A 21,651-nucleotide genomic window follows, 5' to 3' on the forward strand; every position below is an offset into this window, starting at 1 on the left:
TCGACAAAACGCCGCCGTTTCCCCTCCCCATTTCTTCCCCAAACCCTCTCCACTTTCGCCGGTCCGTCCGCCACGACCGCCACCCATTCGATCCTTCCACTTCCACCCCGACTCCGTCTCCGCTCGCCCCCCTCCTCTCGACGCCAGCAAAACCACTCAGCTACCGTCCGCCCATTCCGGTGGAGCTCCCTGCCAGAATGGAGGCGGCGCTGAAGGCAAGCATCGCATTGCCCCAACTCCCCGCCCTCAAAACCCTAGGCGCCGTGGGGCCCTGACGCCGCGCGGCGCTAGAATCCTATCCCAACGGCGGCGGTGGCCTAATACCGCACGTTTCTGTATGTGCAGGGCTATTTCGGATACTCAACATTCCGGCCGTACCAGAGGGAGATCATTCAGAAGGTCCTGGATGGGCGGGATTGCCTCGCCGTCATGGCCACCGGTAGCGGCAAGTCCATCTGGTACAGTCGGTCTCCCTCGCTTGTTTTTTTTGGTGTTTTATTATGACGAAATGACTGTGCGGCGCTTGTTTATTTATTTATTTATTTTGGGTGCGGTGTTGTCGATGGTACAACCTAAGTTCCAATGCGGCATTTATTGGATGATGAGTTGTACCTCTGGGCGCTTTCTAGATCTATTTTCTGTGAATCGTTGAGATATTTCTTGACATTGGTTGATTGATGGGTTGCAATGGAGCACATTTTGTTGGTAGAAATAGAAATGTAGCCTTTAAGCTATAACGGCCAGGTAGTTTTTGTTGCAGTGTGCATATCATTACATTTTCTGCCAGGGAATCGTCAGGTCAGCTGGAGTTTAACTGCACCGAGGAGATCATGATTAGAGAGGATTGTGCAGAGACCGGCAAAATTATCTTCTCAAAAGGACCTGACCACATTTTTCTCTGTTTCATAATTGTTGTCATCTGCAAAACCTTTTAGAGCTGTTTTGTTTACCAATTTCTACAAAAATCTACAGTAGGTTGTTGACACTAGAGCTGTGGGTTTGCAGCAGGATTTCAAGTGAAATGCTTCCTATTTGCTAATTTGTTTTTTGTAAGTATAGATATAGATATATATTTATATTTTTTCTCCTTAAATTGTTTGTTGATCTCTCACATTTCTTCAGAGAAAAAGAAATATGTTTTTGTCGAACTCATTTATATTAAGTAAATATTTTATAGTAGCCTCTACAGTTGGCTCCTGGTATATCCGGACAATAGGTTGGAACATAGACTGAAAGATTCAATTATTTTCTTTTATATACAAAAATTACTGTTTGATTATGGCAATTCCTCTTCTGGCAGCTATCAAATTCCCCCACTGGTTACAAAGAAGACAGCTGTTGTTGTAAGCCCTCTTCTGTCCCTGATGCAAGACCAGGTAGGGTTGAAATGTTCAATATATCCTTAGTGCTTTACTCACGTTTTTAAATTTCTTTTACCAAAATACTTGGTGAGGATTCATTTCCTTAAAACAGGTTATGAGTTTAAAACAAAAAGGTGTGAAATCTGAGTACCTTGGCAGCACCCAAATGAATAGCTCTGTCAGCAATGAGGCGGAAAAGGGTGCGTTTGATGTGCTGTATATGACACCAGAGAAAGCTATTTCACTTCCTTCAAGGTGAAACCCTATGGTATTTGGTATTACTTTAGATGTTATAAAAGCACATGGTGTGATGGACATGTTCTTGTGACACCATACCATAGTAGGCTGTTGCAAACTTGAATAGCTTGTCCTTCTGAATACGCAGGATTAGTGGAAGAGGTTGTAGATGCTTTGGTTAATAGTGAAGGCATATGTATATTGCTTCAAGTTATTGTGCTTGTGCATATCAACATTATTTTCATAGGTAACCAAGATGTAGCTATAAATAGAGTTGCAACGAGGACCCAACAGGATTTATTTCTAGGGAGCTCACAATCTTGGGCTGTTGAAATATCTGTCTCCAAAAGGAATGTGTGTATCCTTGATAAAATGCCTCTAATGAAATTGATTGTAAGTAATGCTAGTGACAGATATCTGTTTGCTCAAGGAAAGGCTTCTTGGCTCGCCTTCTGGTTTGTTGTTATGTGGGGACAGCTGTACTGTGATGTAGTGCAGCATGCTTGAACTGGCTCCAATATCCTCTCCAACGTCATCACGTTTGTTTAATATTTAGTTTAGAGGTTGAGCTGGCTTGCACATTAATATTGAAGTTTGTTAGTATGTTTTGTTGGTCTAGGATTCTAGGAGATGGCCGTGTAAAGCCATGCAATTATTTGAATAAAGGAAGCGTGATTAAACTCCCAAAAACCCATCCATCCTGTGCGCTGTATGTGGACGGTGTTGCTGTCATGGTTCCACCCTTGTTCAAGCATATGGTCCTGTGTTCGTGTCCATTCACCTTCCACTGCTACCACCCGGACCCTACAACCTTCAATCCTTTGATACAAGTTGCAATCCATCACACTTGGCTGCAATAAAACTTGAGAGTTCTGTCCTGGGTAGATTAATATTTATATAATAGTGCTGTCGCCTTATCAAATTTTATTATATGTGTCATGTAGACCTTGGCAATATGGATATATTTAGTAGGACCCTCCCCTACTGTTCTTCTGAAAGAAACAAATAATACATGCAGTTTTTACTAGGTTGACTTACTTTTCTTTTCCATTTTGTCCAGGTTTTGGAGTAACTTGCAGGCTGCTGGAATCTGCTTGTTAGCTGTCGATGAAGCTCATTGCATATCAGAATGGGGCCATGATTTCAGGTTGTTTCTTCTTTTGATTTGATAAATGGAACACTGAACACATCTTGTAAAAGTACAGGGTACTTAGTCATTTGAGTTTCATAAACAATATATTTATGCATTTTGGAAAATCCTGTATTCTCTTGTGGAACAGGTATTTGTGGTAGTTATATGTAATGGTGGGATGGATTTGTGTTCTTATTTATCCAGATTTTGGGCTGATTCTATTGCACCTTTGTGTGCATGCTTTTTCTATATTTTTCATCCCCCATCCTTTGATATTGAGTTGATTGGAAGCGGAGAAAATCTGCATTCTTCCCTCTTTTAACTTGATTTCCATAATTCAAACTCTCTTGCAGGATAGAGTATAAGCAGCTGCATTCATTGCGTGACCTTCTTGTGGATGTTCCCTTTGTTGCTTTAACCGCCACTGCCACAGAAAGGTATGAATTTTACACTATCACTTTGTTTTCTTCCTTAAAGGGGCAGGGTGAGATAAATAGCTTTAGAGCATTAAAACCCCCCTAAAGATAATAACAATGAGCATTAGATTATGCCCATAGTGGTTATTAGGTGTTTGACTGTATCCAGATATCATCAAAGAGATGACAAAATCATACTGTTGTATCCCTGGTGTCAAAGTAGCACATATAGTCTCTAAAAGCAGCTGAACAAACCAGACAAACATACAAATACGTAACTGTATATTGTGTAAATTGTCAGCACAAGTGGGCTCTCTCTCTCTCTCTCTCTCTCTGGGGGGGGACTAGTTTTCAAAACTGGTTCAACGTTACATGCTCATCCTCTTCTTTCATAATAATTTTGCAGGGTACGCCAAGATATTTCTACTTCCTTGGTTCTACGCAGTCCTCACGTGGTGGTTGGCTCATTTGATCGTCATAACCTTTTCTATGGTGTGAAAACATGCAACCGATCTATGTCCTTTGTAAGTGAACTTGTGAAAGATGTTTCAAAGAAGAGTGCTGCAGGTGAGTCAACAATAATATATTGTACGACCATCCGGGACACAGAACAGGTTTGTGAATCATAGTTATGTAATTTCAGACTTGCAATTGCTAATGCTTGAGAATGCAAACAGCAGTTTTTTTTTTCTGTGCTCCTTAAAAGTACCTGTGCATTTTTCAGATTATATAGATGCACATCAAATTCGTGCAATGTGAATTTGTTAATAATGGCTTTTGATTGTTTGAGTAACAAGCTCTTCCATTGTTTTTCTGGTCAATGAGACACTTAGATTCCATTTGGGTATGTTCACTATCTAAAAAAATTGGAAGTGGGATTTTAGAAATTTTATCTGTGGGTGTCTGGAATAATCTGATGAATTAGGGCTTCCTTGTTGACTTTGTGTAATCTGCTTTTAATACATACTAGATTTCCACTGTCTCAACTTGTGTAGATAAAAACAATCTTTTCCCCAGGTTCATGAGGCTTTAGTTACTTCTGGAATCAAGGCTGGAATTTATCATGGTCAAATGGGCAGCAGAGCTAGAGAGGAATCCCATAGGTTTTTCATCTATTCACTGTCTGCTCTATTTTGGGTGTCTGTTCGTTATGTTGTTTTTCTTTTACATCCATTTTCCTTGAGCAATGTAAATCCTTGACTATATTGTTTTGAGTTTCGACCAATGCTCACGATATTCTGAACCATTTGTCAGTATCCTCTCTGAAAAATGATTTTGTTGAACTATTTTTATTGACCTGTTACTCTTAGATATGCTTGACCATGTCATTATGAGAAATGGAATATCATGTGGTTCATAAGTACCATGATCTGGTTTAGTCTCAACATTCTCTATAAAATAGTTACTAGATTGTCTTTGTTCTGTTAGATTCACATTGATCATGCAATCAGTTAATTAGAAAAGTAAAACCTTTAGACAAATACTTAGGTCAAGGGGGATAAGAATGGTCAGTTGTTTGATTTATGCATTCAGTTTTGTACAAATTATGGTGGCAGATTTATGATTGATCATTGGTTATGTACTTATGTTGCTCCTGCAGATCCTTCATTAGGGATGAAGTTCTTGTGATGGTGGCAACTATAGCTTTTGGAATGGGTATTGACAAGCCTGATGTTAGATGCGTAATACACTATGGATGTCCAAAGAGCCTAGAGTCCTACTACCAGGAAAGTGGCCGTTGTGGAAGAGATGGACTGCCTTCAATCTGCTGGCTATATTACCAAAGAAGTGATTTTACAAAAGCTGATTTCTATTGTTCTGAGGCAAAAAATGTAGGTCAATTTTTTTGCATGCTGGATGTTTTCTCACATCATCCATGCAGCCTAGTGCTTCTGCTGTCTGCCTACTTGTTTTCTTAATGTTTTATTTCATTAAACAGGGAACCCAGAGAAAAGCAATCATGGATTCCTTCATGGCAGCACAAAAATATTGCCTCCTTGCTACATGCCGTAGAAGGTTCTTATTGCAGTATTTTGGTGAAGAACGCAACACTGACTGTGGTACGTTCTTTTTATTTTTTAACATTTATTTCTTGTCTATCCTTATCCTACAGCTTAATTTACTAGGTTATGAGGTATCATGCAACCTTACCTCGACTGCTGGAATTGTCTTGTAGTGACATTGATTAATGGCACATATCTTGATCTGCAGGCAATTGTGATAATTGCACAGCAGTGAAAAACGAGAGGGATTTGTCAAAAGAAGCCTTTTTGTTGCTGTCCTGCATCAAATCTTGCGGAGGACGCTGGGGCCTCAATTTACCTATTGATGTTCTCCGTGGATCACGGGTAAGTCTTTATCCCTTTTGTTTCAGTTTTCTACAATGGTGACATACATTAGCTGCCTGTAGTTCATTTGATCTATGTGTTGATAATTTTATCACTGGGAATGACCATATGTGACGGAATGCACTGTTACGTTTACTGAAGTCGTGGCATACTGTAAGCTTTTGAAGTCTCCATAATATTTTTTACTTTAGAAGATCAAAATGATTGAACCATAGTGACAACTCACAAAGTTCCTGGGTTGACGGGGTCGAGGAACGGGGTATCAGGTATGCTACTTGCGAGAGGTTTTTACACACCTGGTTTGGTGTCAATGCTTCTGGGTCGAGGGTTGATGCCTTAGACCCCGTTTTATGTGACTATGGATTGAACAGTAATTTTTTCTTAGAATTTAGTCTTGGTTACTAAATTGCTTTTTCTGGGTAGATGGGAAATATCAAATATTTTCTCATTTTGTAGGCCAAGAAGATTGTTGACAAGAATTATGATAAACTACAAATGCATGGGCGTGGTAAAGATTATTCGTCAAACTGGTGGAAAGCACTTGGTGGTCTCCTTATAGCATACGGTACTAAATACTAATGTTGACCTCTCTATTTCATTCTGTTATTCTTGTAGGTTGTGTGAAGCAACACATTTCTTTAATTGTTGATTCTGCCTGTGCACAGCCAATTCTGTTGCTATCTTTTCCCTGACAAAGAAGAAAGTATTTCAAAAAGATTTGATTTTATATGCAAGCAAATGGCATATTATGTACACACCTTTTTTTTTTCTTTTGCCATATAAGATATTCACAGCAGATATGGCCATAATAAGTACACTGAATTTTACTTTTAAGGCAATGCGTTCTCATGTACATCTTCACCTGTTGTTTACAAACTTCGTTGATTATCGTTTTCAGGTCTTGAAACCTGTAAAGCTTAGAAAGTACACTCTGTTTTCAAGGCTAACTTTCTACCAACCTAAACAGTAAGAACATTCATGAAAATCTCAGATATTGACGTCACACCTTAAAAGTTGTTTGAATGTAAACCTGGTTTATTCTTCAAAATGAAATACTGTTACTGGATATGTGCCAACTTTTCTGTTGTTACACTGGTTAGACCTTTGAAGTCCAGGGCTTTGATGAAACCCTTGTCACTAGTCTAGGTTTAAAGGCTGGCACAAACTTTCTTAAGAACAAAATCAGGGGAGCATCTCCTCCTTCTCGAGTTTTTTTTGTTTATTTTTTACTTGATATGTTGCTACCCCAAGCGTTAGGTTTTAGGACAATGAAATGATTTTGCCATCCTTAAATTGTGCTATAATTTATTTATTTTCTTCTTTTATCTATGTGCAGATTATTTGAAGGAGACTGTTCATGATACATTTAGATTTGTCAGGTGCTGTGTTGTGATTTCCTTATGGATTTGTAGTCATTGTATCTATTCCCTTTCTGCAGTCCTTTGCTAAGCTTAGTCTTGAAGTAAACTTTCCAGAAATGCTTAAGGACAACCGCCCCTAACTCAGCATCTATATATTCAGTGTCAGTCCAAAAGGGGTCAAGTTTCTCTCTACTGCTGATAAAATGGATGGAGCACCACTGGTATTTCAGCTGACTGCAGAGATGATTGAACTAGAGGAGCATGGTAGTTCACACCATAAAGAAGGTGGTGGTTTAAATCCTGTGCCAACATTAGAAGCTGAAAAATTTTCTGAGGTAGGTACATCAAAATACTATTTGTTAATCCCCACGCAGTCACGCACCTAGGAATTTCAGTTTTTTGTTCTTTTGTGCCTGATTAAATTTCTTGCAGGATGAATCAAAACTCTATCAAATGCTCCTGAATGTTAGGATGAAGCTTGCTCAAGATATTGGCACTGCTCCGTGAGTAAAAATTTGAACTACTGTAACGAGTTTATGGATACAAGTTCTTTAGCTATTTTATGCTAGAATTTGGAAAAGTTAGTGAACTGAATTTCTTTAATCCCACTTGTTTCAGGTATGCTATATGTGGTGATCAGACGATAAGAAACTTTGCAAAGATGAGACCTTCTACTGGAGCTAGACTTGCTAATATCGATGGTGTCAACCAGGTATTACTTTGAAAAGGTTACTTAGCAAACTATCTTTTGTTAATCCGAGTAGTATGCATCTCTGCAGTTCATCAAATTTTTAAAAAGACAATATTCTGACCATTCTTTTCTGTATTGTACTTATATTTTGATACTTCTGACTTTGTGTCTGCAGCATTTTATCTCACGTTTCAGTAACATTTTCATCCAAAATATCGCGCAATTGTCGAAGGAGTTAAACCTCCCATTGGATAATTCACCGTTACCAGCACCACCAACAAATCCAGCTGTAGAAAATATTGCTGGTTTACCAAAACCCTTACAAAACAATCTTCCTGGGATCTTGGGTGATGCAAAGCTGACTGCATGGGAATTGTGGCATAAGCAGGAGTACTCATTCCTGAAAATTGCTGTGAGTTGCTACAGTTTTCGTTTTCCACTGACATGATACTCAAGTTCACAGATTGATATGATCGTGTATTCTAGTATTTCCGCAGAGCAGTGCCAATAAAAGAGCAAACGGTTATTGCATACATACTTGATGCTGCTCGAGAAGGATGTGAGATGGACTGGAGTAGGTTTTGCAGGGAGGTAGGGCTGACACCTGATATAGCCACCGCGATCCGTCTTGCCATCTCAAAGGTTGGATCACATGACAAGCTGAAGCCAATCAAAGAGGAGCTCCCAGAGAATGTAATTCTCCCTCAGCGCATAATCACTCCATTTCTATTTGTGATTAAAAATAGTATTGCTTTCTCTGCAAAATGAAAACATAATATTGCTTCTGAAAAAAAAATAATAGCCACTCATCCACATTTTGTTGTATGTTCATCCAAAGCAGCATGAATATCTAGTTTACTTTTGTTAAAAAAAAATATCTAGTTTACTTGGGAAAAAAATGCTATATGACAATTGCAGGTAACTTATGAAATGATCAAGACATTCCTGACTATTGAGGGGCATGGATTGTCAGAGCAAGTCTTTGGTAGCGGTACTGCTGATGGGGTTCCTAGTAGAAGAGCAGAGCCCCCAATATCTTCCTCCCATGCAAGTGAAGCTGGCAGAGATGATATGGGAGATGGTGTCCCAGCAGCAGAGGCTAGTGATGCAAACCCTTCAGCAAAGAGAGGCCAAAATGTTTCCGCCGAGGAGCCAGCAACGAAACTGCAAAGGATAGACGAGCATGGGGCAGAGTCAACTGGCACAGCGACTGCCACTGAAGAGTCCGTGCTAGCTCTGGTTGCGAGCTGCAATGGGGTAAATGTACTAAAATATATTTTTTTTTCAAGCTTGATTGGAAATCCATGTGCGGGGATCCTCTGGTTGCGAGCCGGGGGGCCAACATTTCAGTGACTCACTCTGACTTAAACGTCAGGAACCGCTTCGGAAATCCTTGTCATTCCTGTGCTGACGAGTGGCATTGTTTCAGGTATCACTGGAGGATGTTGCCAAGCACTTCAAGGGATCCAAGAGAGAATCGGTCTTGGAGATATTGGAGGGCCTCGAATCTGAATTTACAATTTACAAGAAAAACGGGAACTACATGATCCTGTGACAAATTGGGGTTAGCTACATCCTATTTCTAGGAGCTTGCCGGCCTAGTCTGGGAAGGGGACATGCCTCAGCTGTGTGTGTGTATATATGTGCTGGCGGTGACTTTAGACTATGGTAAGGGCTGGTGGCATGTGCACATTTTGGGGATTGGCCAGAACAGGAGATGTACGAACGTGTGTTTGGTAGCACAATATGTCAGTATCCCTTTGTCATCTCGCGTATCTTGCCCATGGTTTATGTTTACTAATTCACTACGCTCTTTTTTCATGGGGCGCATGTGCTAATTTTGGGGATTGGCCTCCTTTTGGAACGAACGATTCGTGGTGAATGTTACAGGATCCACTCTTCTTGCAATTTTCCTATGTAGCTATTTGGAATAAAGTATCAAAGACTTAAGAATCACACATAATTACTATGGAATGGTGTAATTCATAAGAATTTCAGAGGAAATCTTGCACGAGGATCAAGTTTCTTAGAAGCTAAACTTGTGTGAATCTCTCTGCCCACAAGTTCTTTTGTCTTTGCTGTATTATATATAATATATTCAAATGTTTCATGTGAAAAAACATGTTGCATTCTAACTTATTTTTAATACTAACCACTCCAACAATACATTTCGTCTGCTCTTATATTTTACTATATATATGATTTATGATTATTGCGACCCGGCGTTCCGAAGAGAGTCTAGTGAAATCACGAGATGCCTTACAAGTTGCAAACAGAAGAAACCGTAGCATATTCATGCCCTTGGAAAGCAGGTGAACAGTTGTCTTTAAAAAAATTCGTGCCTCACGTGCCCGATGGGTACGCAGTTACACACAGCACAACACATTGCTATTGTCCTTTTGACGTACTACTCGGCACGACCGCACCGCACGAGGTTGAGCCCAGCAACCAACCAGCACTCCCTGAAGCCAGACCAGACCAGACCAGACACCCACTGGCAACTGGCTCCCTTCACTCGGCGGCCGCACCCAACCGCAGTGCGCCGCCGCGATCAAAGCAAACCCCAGGCCCCCAACCCGCCTGCACGCAACTGCCTCCAACGCGGCAACGGCAAGCGTAGTCACCGCCGCAGTGAGTGAGATGATCAGCGGAGGGGCCGCGGCCGCCGGGAACCCCAGGAGGAGGAGGACGCGATGAAGGCGCAGCCGCTGCTACCGGCGGCGCTCAAGAGGCGGAGGGGCCCGCGCGTGGCGGTGCTGGCGCTCGTCCTCTGCTCCCTGCTCGTGCCCTTGGCCTTCCTCTTCGACCGCGCCCCCTCAGGTACCTACCCTTCCTCGCTCGCTTCCTCTCAATGCGCATTGGGTTGTGAGCGCGGGGGCCGCCGCGCTCGGATCACCGCGTCTCCGCCGGTGGATCTGGGGCTCCAGCTCTCTCCAGCGGCTGGTTGGTCGGACGCCCGTCCGGTTACCGCGCGGCCGTGTTGATTAACAGCCCGCTTTTTGACCTTTCGGGATTGACTTCGGTTGGCTTACTTCCCGATTGGTGTGTGTGCGATGCAGGGTACGTGACGACGGAGGAGCGGCACCGGCAGGTACCCCCGCTGTTTCGAACCCCCTCTCTTTTGCCGGTAGTCGTTGTTGATGCTGATTGATTTGGACGTCACCATGTGCGAGCGGAGACGACGGCTCACTGATTTCCGCTATTTTTCTCACCCCTGTTTTTCTTCATCGCGTTGGATTCAGGAGGTCGTTCTGCCTAAGTTCGATCACGAGGAGAAGAGGCGTCCTACTGGCGCTGACAGCGGAAAGCGACAGGTCTGTTGGCTGTTACTCGATTGAAAGCGATTGTTTTCTTTGCGATTTTGTTTTGTTTGGAATGGAGGGACTTTATTGGGGGGCACCGAAATGATGACTATTAGTCATCACCTGTTTAAGACCGATCACGATGTTTGAAACTTTTCTAACGCCTACGTGTTCTGCAATTAGAGTCAATGCTTTGTGGTTGGTTCCTCGCCTGTTAGTGCTGTAGGGACAATTATTTTCAACATGTTACAAAGGTTCATTCAATCACTGTTTTTTTCTGCATGGAGTACAAATGAATATATCGTTCAAATTTGCTTAAGATGTGTGAAGGATGCTTCTCCAGTCCGTGACAGTTGCATTTCTCTCAGGAGGCGCTGGAGAAGATCATCCCTAGAAGTAGATCAGGAGTCATTCATCAACAGACACCCGAGAAGAACATTTCCAAAGGCAGTACAGGTGTCATTCATCACCAAACACCGGAGAAGAACATCTCCAAAGGTATGTCATAGCAGTACAAGGCCAAAAGTCCAAATGCCCTTGTTGCTAATGCTAGATCAGTGTTCAAGGTGTGTAAATTTTAAACTATGCCAAGATCATTGGGGTTGTACAACGCCTCAATTGTACCACAGTGAAAATTATATGTGGAAATCATTTCAGCTAGGGATGAAAATGATCGGAAAGGTTCATTAAAACTATTCCCAGTCAGTCGGAAACTCACCATACTTGAAATTTCACTATTTAGTGGCGACATCGATACAGTGCTGATTGCTGAAAGGAATTAGAAATCAAAAGCTCATTGAATTGAAACTAGAAATCAAAAGTTTAAATATGGCAATGGTCGGAAACATTCAAAACGATGTCACTTTGCTGGAAACGGTAAATGGAATATTTTATTTCCCCTTTCATCCCTAATTTTAGCTTTGCTATAGATTTTTTCCTGATGTTCATGGCCCTTCAATCTTTAACCTGTTGATGTTAAATTAAATTTCAGCTGTCAAGTTAGTTTTTTCATTTCCCTCCTCTTGGTTCCATCTCTTTTCCAAGATTTACTTTAGAACCTACCATCAATCATTTTTACCCAACTATCGCTTGAGTCCAGACAGACAAACCACCTGGCTTATGTTGACTATCATAAAATTGTCTTTATCACTAATGGTACTTGGTCAAAGCTATTTATTGGTAGTTGGTCCTTATCATTTTTTTGTGGGCATCTTTTTCATGTCTGATGTTGTAGTTATTTTGCTTTTCCTTACATCTGACTCAATAATTGCTCACATACACAGTTCTTCCAGCACCAAAAGTTGAACCATCAAAGGATGTGACGGATTCAACTAAAGTTGCAAAAGTATGGATCTTTAGCTTTCAAAGTTGTACTTTGTTGTTTCAGAACTGCTACTTCATGTCATTTCACATTTTTCTTATTTTAAGACATTTCGTTGAAGTTGTGTTCTAAGGGTCTGTTCTTTCTCTCTCTTTAATATAAGATACACAGCTCTCCTACATGTTCGAGAAAAAAAAGACACCTTTCGTTACCAAACTTTTCATGTAACACAAAAGAAATACACAAAATAAAACGGTCACATATCAATTCTGTTTAGCTCGAATGCCTAAGATCATAGGTTACATGATGCAGTTTTTTGAATAATTTCCCATCATGTTAACTAATCAAATAATGTAAAAGTTAAGCTCATCCCTGTACATTTTTCTTCAAAGTGTTTTTGTATCAGTGTTCTTTCTAGTTCCACCTGATCTTTTGCAGCCTGAGTTGTGCTGATGTTTGCCGAAACACAACCTGTCCTTTCAGGATGCTAGCCAAGAAGGTGAAAAGGCTGATGAAGTGGAAAAGGCGAAGTCTTGTCAACTTGAATTTGGGAGTTATTGTCTCTGGTCCATTGAGCACAAAGAAATAATGAAAGATCATATAGTGAAAAGGCTAAAAGATCAACTCTTCGTAGCACGCTCATACTATCCAAGCATTGCAAAACTTCAAGGACAGGAAGCTCTGACTCAGGAAATGAAGCAAAACATTCAAGACCATGAGAGGATTCTTAGTGTATCAACAGTTGATGCTGATCTTCCATCCTTGTAAGAATTTAATTTTACTTCTTAAGATCATAGTTCCTTGTGATGATTAGTCTTAAAGCTGATTGTGTGATGAGTATGTTACTAAGAACAAATTTTATTACATTGAATTTGGGTGTCCTTTAAGTTAAGAATGATCTTTTTTTTTTTTTCTGAATGCCCCTTAGGGAATATATTTATATTTATGCCTTACGAGACAAAGAGGTTTAATTCAATCTAGGGACGTTATTTCCAATTGTCAATAGGGCTTAGTACTTAGATAATTTGAATGACAAGTTATTTTGTGATTTCAGTATCAGCAAAAGGATGAAGCAGATGGAGCGAACAATAGTGAGAGCTAAATCTTGCACAGTAGATTGTAAGAATGTTGACAGGAAGCTTCGCCAGATACTTGATATGACTGAGGATGAAGCTCATTTTCATATGAAGCAGAGTGCATTCCTCTACAATCTCGGTGCCCAGACATTGCCGAAAAGTCATCATTGCCTATCTATGAGGTTGACACTAGAATATTTCAAATCATCTTCATTGGATTCTGATGATTCTCCTGGCAAGTTCAGTAGTCCAGAATACAGGCACTATGTTATACTATCTAGGAACGTTCTTGCGGCTTCTGTAGTGATCAACTCAACTGTGAGCAGTTCTAAGGTATTTGGCTGATATTTACAATGTTAATCTATACACTATCTTCTGAGCTGGGCATCCCTAGCATACTTACTGGTCTATTTTCAGGAGCCAGGCCACCTTGCTTTTCATATCCTAACTGATGCTCAGAACTACTATGCTATGAAACACTGGTTTGCCAGGAATTCATATAAAAATGCAGCTACCCAAGTCATAAACTACGAAGCAATTATTTTGGAGAAACTTCCAAAGTATACTATCCGGCAGCTGTATTTGCCAGAGGAGTTCCGTGTTCTCATTAGGAGCATTAAGCAGCCTACTGAAAACACAAGAATGAAATACCTGTCACTGTTTAGCCACTCACATTTCGTTATTCCAGAAATATTCAAGTATCTAAACAAGGTGGTTGTGTTGGATGACGATGTAGTTGTTCAGCGTGATCTGTCTTTCTTGTGGAATATTGATATGGGGGACAAGGTAAATGGCGCTGTTGAATTATGTGGTCTGAAACTGGGTGAAATGAAAAATGTCTTGGGTAAAACAGCGTATGATCCCAATTTGTGTGCATGGATGTCAGGGGTGAATTTGATTAATTTGGATAAATGGAGGGAGCATAATGTCACAGAGAACTATCTGTTGCTCATGAAAAAGGTTAGTATTACTCCAGGCCAGTAAATTCATGCTCTAGAATGTTATAAAAAGGGGTTGCATTAGGTGGTATGCCTTTCTATTTTTGCATGTTTACAGGTTTGAAAGAAATTTTCAGTCCAACCAGGTAGTTTGCTTTCTTTCATTTTCGTTGAAATTTCTCCAATAGAACTTTGAAAACAATGGTATCTTTTAGTGTATTTCAGATGTTTCTTCATATTGTTAGGTGGTTATTTATCTCATTCTTGTTTTGCTGCAGTTCAAATTCAAGGATGAACTGTCCCTGCGAGCAGCAGCATTTCCTCTAAGCTTGCTATCCTTCCAACATCTAATATATCCCCTAGATGAAAAATTGACTCTGGCTGGGCTTGGATATGATTATGGAATTGATGAAGTGGTTGCGCGGAGATCTGCATCATTGCACTACAATGGCAACATGAAACCTTGGCTTGAATTAGGTATACCGGACTACAAGAAGTACTGGAAGAGGTTTCTTGTCCGAGGAGATCGATTTATGGACGAGTGCAACGTAAATCCGTGATGCAGTTGGACCTGAAATCACAACAAGTGAGTAAATCTGTGACGCAGTTGGACCTGAAGTCAGAACAATTAGGATAGATGGCTACATCAGCTAGCCTTACTTAAGTTTGTGCCGGCAAATTGTGGAAGAGAACGAATTCTAGTGGTGGAGCCAGGATTTTTTGAGTTGGATATTCCCAACATGAAAGTAGTAAACACAAAAATATATATACAGTAGTATAAATTTGAGTAAATGCTGGGGACTGTGATCCATGGACCACCCTCTAGTGCCGCTCGCTCTTTCTAACAAATATTTCAAATCGTCGACTTCATCTTAGGCCTTGTTTAGTTCCTAGAAAATTTTGCAAAATTTTTCACATTCTCTGTCATATCGAATCTTTAGACACATATATGAAGTATTAAATATAGACAAAAATAAAAACTAATTGCACAGTTTGGTCGGAATTGATGAGACGAATCTTTTGAGCCTAGTTAGTCTATAATTAGGCAATATTTGTCAAATACAAACAAAAATGGTACAATGTCGATTTCCTAAAATTTTTCGGAACTAAACAAGGCCTTACAAAATCTTCATGACATACAGACAAATATACTCTCTCCATTCCAAATTACAAGTTATTTTAAGAATCTTGGACTGTCCTAAGTTTGACCAAATTTATATGATAAAATAATAATCATTATGATACCAGTTAAGTCTTATTAGGTTCTCTTTAATTATATTTTCATAGAATACTCATTTTATATTACAAATCTTAATATTTCTCTTTATAATTTTGGTCAAACCTAAAAACGCTTTGACTCTCTAAGATTTTTAGAAGGATTTATAATTTGGAACGGCTTATAATTTGGAACGGAGGGAGTACATGCCACAAAATAATATAACAATGCCAATTGCGCTATAAAATTTGGATTTGGGATTTAGAGAAGTGAATTATTGCAAAACTTGTCCATGTACCCTGCTAGTCCGTCTAGCTCGACAAACCCGAACATATATTAAGATCTAACTTACTAATTTCACCGGCCAATAGGTAATATGACACTAGCATATACTCATTTGGTCTCAAAATATATAGTTGACACTTTAGCTATGAATCTGGACAAATTATTAGCTGAAGTGTTAACTAGTTTAGGACAAAGAGAGTAGTCAACAACAAGATAAATTAATAGCCATGCTCCACTTTATATATCTGACACCATTGAGGCGCTGAACATGGTCGATGTGATGCCACCAGAAAAGACAGATGGAGCTAATACTACTTGCGCTGATTAATTACTAGCACTAGTACTTTCTTAGATGCCACACGACGGCCGCCCGATGCTTGATGGCTGTTTGTTAATTTGGAAGCGAGTACGACCGACGAGGTGGTGCAGTGCAGGCTGAAGAGATTATTCATGTCCTGTCATCTTCCTGAAATGGACTGCTGGAGGGCGTCAACTTAACGTCGTCTTATATTATGATGCCCTGGTAAACTACTGGTATAGGGCGTCTTATGCGATCATTCATGCCTTGTCATCTTGTGATGTCCTACTCATCCTTGATAATGAAGAAACATGCATGTTTGCTTGGTTCACGTAGCTTTAGCTATTTGCAGTATAATTTTTGCTCTGTAATTCGTAACTTGTCATCGCGCACCCTGTAATAATTCAGCGGTAAGCAGCCGGTTTAGCTGGCTATCATGCATGGTATCGTGGTGGTTGGCGCCATGACTTGGAGCTGAGCTAATCCATCAACACGCCTAATAACCAAACAATTGTTGACAGATTGTACGTCAGCACGTATTTATATGCATGATTAAGGATTTAAGGTATTGAACCCGATGATCATTTTCGACATGAGGTCGGGCGATCGACGACGGACTATATATATATATTACTGTCTCGTGCTGACATATAATGCATTATGCATGCAGGTATCAGGGAAATCGAGCGTACATCGTCCAAGAGTGCGCGGCGGTGTGGCTGCAAAAGAATATGCTCTGATCTGCTGACTGTTGTCGAACTGTTTTGGAGTAGTCTTTTCCCATGAGATAATATCATAATAATGATTTTGGAGGTAATTACACTTCAAATTTGTACCTATATTACATGTATAATAATAAAGTACGCTATATATGTTTCTAAATTCGAAATTACACACTTCTATCACTATTAAATATATAAAGTAAGCACATAATAGTTTATCAAGACTGAAAAATATCTCCTTAACAAATCACATGCCAATGACATCACTTTAAGTTATTTGTTGACAATAAAAATTTTGTAAGTGTTACTTTAAATAAGTTATACATTGTAACTGAGACATTATGCATAATAAGATTCTGACTCGTCCATAGGCATTGATTGATGGACTAGTATATACTGTATATATAAAGAGAGAACTGAGAAGGAGAAATTTGGGTCAATAACTAGGGTGTCGAGGTGCAAAGCTGCGCACTTTTTCAGTGGTTATTAATCAGTTTCGGTGGTTTCAGCACTCAGCAGCAGTTTCGGAACCAACTGCCACGTTTTGGGGACTATACTAGTACTACTGGCGCGTACTGGTGTCACTGGACGTCTGGACAGACGATATGCTCTGGACTTGGAAGACTTTGCTCTCATCATGGAGCATCACAAGGTGGTTGTTAGGAGCCCGCCCATCATGCCAAAATAATAAGAGATTAGGTTCTGGAAGCTCTCCAATGTGCAGAGAGATTCCTCCTTACCAACCAGTCGATTAACATTTTGTTCTCTCTTGGAAGACTGCTGAGTAGTACTAGTGATTGAGACGCCTATATATTTCTTTCTTTCGTTTCCTGCGTCCCTGCAGACGAGTTGAAGCTTGAAGCAGTGTGTACCTGCAACTCCAGCGCACCATGACAACCAAGGTTAGTTGCATGTGCCTACCAATTACCATGTTAACACGCACTGATTTTAAATGAACAAATTTGCATTAGCAGTGTGTATATCTTTTAATTTCTGAAACTTTTTGGTTTCGCCTTTGATTACTACTAGGATTCTACCTTGATCATTGAAGTGGACCTCCAATGCGAGAAATGTTACAAGAAGATTCAGAAAGTTCTCTGCAAACTCCAGTGTATGAAATAATCCTGTGTGTGTAAATCTGTCAAGTCAAATTTCATTTTATTTCAGGCCATAGCTTCATTAGTTTGGTTCTTTCCTCTCTCTTTGGATTTGGATTTGGATTGGAATTTGCATGCATGGAACATCTTTCAGCCAAGGAGATCATCAAGAAGATTGACTACGAGAACACCAAGAACAAGGTCACCGTCGTCGGTGCTTTCGACCCCAAGAAGCTGTCCAAGATACTGAGATGCAAGGCCTGCGACGTCATCAAGGACATCACCATCGTCAAGCCTCCTGAGGAGAAGAAACCCACAGAAGAGAAGAAGAAGCCTGCCGAGGAGAAGAAACCCACAGAAGAGAAGAAGAAGCCTGCCGAGGAGAAGAAGCCCGAAGAGAAGAAGAAGCCTGCCGAGGAAAAGAAACCCGCAGAAGAGAAGAAGCCCGACGAGAAGGCGAAGGCGAAGCCTGCCGCGGCGCCGCCGTCGACGATGGTGAACCTGCAGTTCACCAACATCTGCGGCATCTGCTATCCGTGGCCGTGCAACGACCCGGCGCACTGGGGCGGCTTCCACCACCCGCACCAGCTTCCTCAGTGGCCACCGTGCGGAGGGATGGCTCCGGCTCCGGCGCCGGCGCCTGCCCCGCCGGTTCACAACCACCCGAAACCGCCCTGCGGCGGTGGCCCTCAGAAATGGGCGCAGTGCGGCGGCCCTCCGTTCTGCGCAGGCTGCGCGTGGTGCGGCGGCGGCGGCGGCGGCGGCATGAACTGCTGGGCGCCGCCGGCGCAGCAGCCGATGTGCTGCCCCGGGCCGTCGCTGTGCAGAGGGTGCAACGGGTGCAAGATCGTGCGTGAGACCAAGTTCAGCTACGAAGAGTACCCCTCCAGTGCATGTGCCATCATGTGATCATCATCTTACTCCTACTTGTGTTGTGCTGTTCAATCTTACACTAATTAGCTCTCTGAATTTTGGTCAAAAAAAGTAATAGTGTAGTTAATCTTTTTCTTGCAAAGGAAAAGTTCCTTTTTTGTTGTGGTAATTTGTTTCTTTTTTTCAATTTCCATCCATAGTCAATCTTCAGTGCACAAGATGTGTTTATGTCCAATTATTTGTCCATGAACAGTATACACATTTTGTTCACATATACGTGTTTTCCTCCGTTCTAAAACATTTAAGTCATTTTTATATAATACTTCCTCTGTCCCTGAAAGCTTCAATTCCTAGAATCCGTGCCAGTCAAACTTGTTTAACTTTGACCAACTTTATAGAAAAGAGCATCAATATGTATAACATAAAATGAGTATCTTATGTAAATATATTCAATGATAAATCTAATGGTATTAATTTGGTAATATAAATCTTAGTGTTTTTTTTCTATAAATTTAGTCAAAGTTTCAAAATTTTGATTTAAAATAACTCTAGAAATTGCAGCTTTTAGAGACAGAGGGAGTAGTATAAGTTAAGGACTTGTATACGCGTGTAGCACCCACACGCACACTCTAATTAAAGAGAGCTCTGCTCAGGTATTCCCTAACTAAAAAACTTTGTGAATCTCAAAGCAAAAAGTAGTTAATGTGGTTAGGGGTGGATTCGTCAGCAGACAAATAATTCATTCTTATCCAACTGGGTCATTCTGCATGTATGTGTGCATGCAAATCTGCAGCTCACTATTTTCATGAGGATCTTGTTAAATACTAATAAGTATTATAAAATAAGAGGTGGTACTTGTACAATATACCAATTGGCAGAGTATAATGTTTCATTCGAAAAATGCATGCCTTGGGTTCAAATTTTTGCCAAAAAATTATGAATTTCAGAGGTGATAAAAAACTCCAAAATTTCACAATACTTTAGTGCATCTGCTTTGTTGTGTATATATAATTCTTACTCATATGTTTATGTTGCATATTCTTCTAAAAAATTCGTTTTGTTTAGATCTAAAAAAAATTAGAAAAAAAAATATATTTCTTGAGTCTTTAAAATGCTGGAATTTTACGAATTTTAGTGATTTGAAGGGGACGATGAAATTTGTAAAATTCGTATATCTTCGGCCCATGCACGGCCCGCTAGGCCACTTTTCGTGCCGGGCCGGCCCGATGAGCCCGACCTTTTTAGCATGCCGGGCTGGCCCAAGGCCCATCAAATACTAGACCAAAATTGCATACATATTAAATTATCTTAAAAATTTTTCTAACATTCCTTGATGCAAATTCGTTTTTTCTTTCTTTTATCATTGGGAAAAGAATATTTTTTGATGACATGGTACTATTAAAAAAATTAGAAAAACAATTAGTAACTACAACGGGCCACTAACGGGTCTCTCTTCTTTTATCGGGCCAGACCGTGCCAGCCCACGGGCCTAGGGTGTGGCCCAGGAACGGTCTGCTCCTCCGGGCCGGGCCAGCCTGGGCCCGCTAGTTACCGGACCAGGCCGTGCTTGGGCTGGGCCAAAATATCGGGCCTTGTGCTGGGCTCACAGGCCCGGGCTGCATGCCCATATATATATTATCTGGTTCTGGTCTCTGGAGAAGAAGTGTTTAGCTCATTAGCTGTTGCATACAACCTGACTGGTGATCTTTTCATGGAGCAGAATCTGCACTTGGAGGATCCAGTGTAGTCAAAAAATTCCATCAGTTACGGACTAAACTACTGTGAGCAAGCTGCGAAGCTTGCTCCTAATTAATTGTTTGGAGACAGCAACAGCTTATGGAGCTACGCTCATAGCACTCCAGCTGCTTGACAGTGCAGAAATAGTGCTCCGAAGAAGGAACCCTTTTCTCAACCAGATGGGGGCACGAAGGACCAACTAATTGCACATGCATGACTTCGCATAAAGAAGGACCTCGCATACAAGGCACGTCATGAAGGTTTGTCGTTCGGCAAAGTTCTCAAGTAGCTTGACAATCCCCAAGCTCAATCCAAACCATTCTTAATGCTGCTAAGAAGGTTACTGGCAAGCAGCATGATTATGCCCGTGCAAAGCTGTTGTACCCACATGTAGTACTATATGTCTGATGCGATCAGGTTTGCTTCTATCCAATCAGTTAAGTAATCAGAACAGAGAGTTGATTCTTCAGTCAGCGCTCAGCGGTGTTCTCGATTTTACTGCTGACTTTCCCAAGTTGGTAGTTATTTCACTCTGTTGTGCAAAGCTAAACGGGTTTCTTTGATGCTGTAGAGAAGGAGTACTGCCATGCACTTGGCATATATAATAAATCCAGATGATCCCAGGTATCATTAGATCCCCTTCGGATGCACTAAGGGCGTGAAGTACATGGACCGGGACACCGGGTGCGGCAATATGTGGAATCATTTCATTACTTAGGCCCTGTTTAGTTCCTCACCTAAAATTTTTTCATCCATCCCATCGAATCTTTGGACACATGCATAGAACATTAAATGTAGATAAAAAAATAAACTAATTACACAGTTTGGTTGAAAATCGCGAGACGAATCTTTTAAGCCTAGTTAGTCCATGATTAGCCTTAAGTGCTACAGTAACCCACAATGTGCTAATGACAGCTTAATTATACTTAATAGATTTGTCTTGCAGTTTTCTGACGAGCTATGTAATTTGTTTTTTTATTAGTTTCTAAAAACCTCTCCCGACATCTTTCCGACACATTCGATGTGACACCCAAAAAATTTTCATCTTCAATCTAAACAGGGCCTACATAGTTGAGAGTCACTTTGGATACCTCTCAATGAAGAGTCAAAAGGGTTCATTCATTCCTTTATCGTGAAAAATATAGTAATGTGTGGTAGATTTTTATATAATGATGTAGTTCAAAATTTGTTAGATGCTTGTTTATAAATTATAACTTTTTTTAAAAAAAAAAATTGCATG

At 40.6% G+C, this 21,651-nt stretch overlaps 3 protein-coding genes across 4 annotated transcripts; all 3 read left to right on the forward strand.

Moving 5' to 3' along the window:
- LOC8078568 (probable ATP-dependent DNA helicase RecQ) lies at positions 30-9,393 on the forward strand. Of its 2 annotated transcripts, none has more exons than XM_021454063.1 (20): positions 30-215; positions 346-458; positions 1,301-1,376; positions 1,474-1,616; positions 2,659-2,745; positions 3,084-3,167; positions 3,553-3,760; positions 4,164-4,249; positions 4,747-4,978; positions 5,086-5,206; positions 5,358-5,494; positions 5,951-6,059; positions 6,831-6,873; positions 7,016-7,190; positions 7,288-7,358; positions 7,474-7,567; positions 7,722-7,958; positions 8,033-8,239; positions 8,465-8,809; positions 8,976-9,393. In XM_021454063.1, the coding sequence occupies exons 1-20, from the start codon at positions 198-200 to the stop codon at positions 9,099-9,101; spliced, it is 2,712 nt and encodes a 903-aa protein (XP_021309738.1). In that variant the 5' UTR covers positions 30-197; the 3' UTR covers positions 9,102-9,393. The 2 variants fall into 2 exon arrangements, with proteins under 2 accessions (XP_021309738.1, XP_002461224.1); XM_002461179.2 differs by having other exon boundaries at positions 8,465-8,803.
- Positions 9,894-15,001, forward strand: LOC8078569 (probable galacturonosyltransferase 7). Its single transcript, XM_002461180.2, has 9 exons — positions 9,894-10,366; positions 10,606-10,637; positions 10,789-10,860; positions 11,217-11,346; positions 12,132-12,193; positions 12,653-12,933; positions 13,224-13,578; positions 13,663-14,205; positions 14,462-15,001. The coding sequence occupies exons 1-9, from the start codon at positions 10,240-10,242 to the stop codon at positions 14,741-14,743; spliced, it is 1,884 nt and encodes a 627-aa protein (XP_002461225.1). The 5' UTR covers positions 9,894-10,239; the 3' UTR covers positions 14,744-15,001.
- On the forward strand, positions 17,327-18,944 carry LOC8078570 (protein PYRICULARIA ORYZAE RESISTANCE 21). The gene is made up of 3 exons (XM_002461181.2): positions 17,327-17,606; positions 17,734-17,815; positions 17,956-18,944. The coding sequence occupies exons 1-3, from the start codon at positions 17,595-17,597 to the stop codon at positions 18,708-18,710; spliced, it is 849 nt and encodes a 282-aa protein (XP_002461226.1). The 5' UTR covers positions 17,327-17,594; the 3' UTR covers positions 18,711-18,944.

Source organism: Sorghum bicolor, chromosome 2 (genome assembly GCF_000003195.3).
Source record: "Sorghum bicolor cultivar BTx623 chromosome 2, Sorghum_bicolor_NCBIv3, whole genome shotgun sequence".
Taxonomy (NCBI): domain Eukaryota; kingdom Viridiplantae; phylum Streptophyta; class Magnoliopsida; order Poales; family Poaceae; genus Sorghum; species Sorghum bicolor.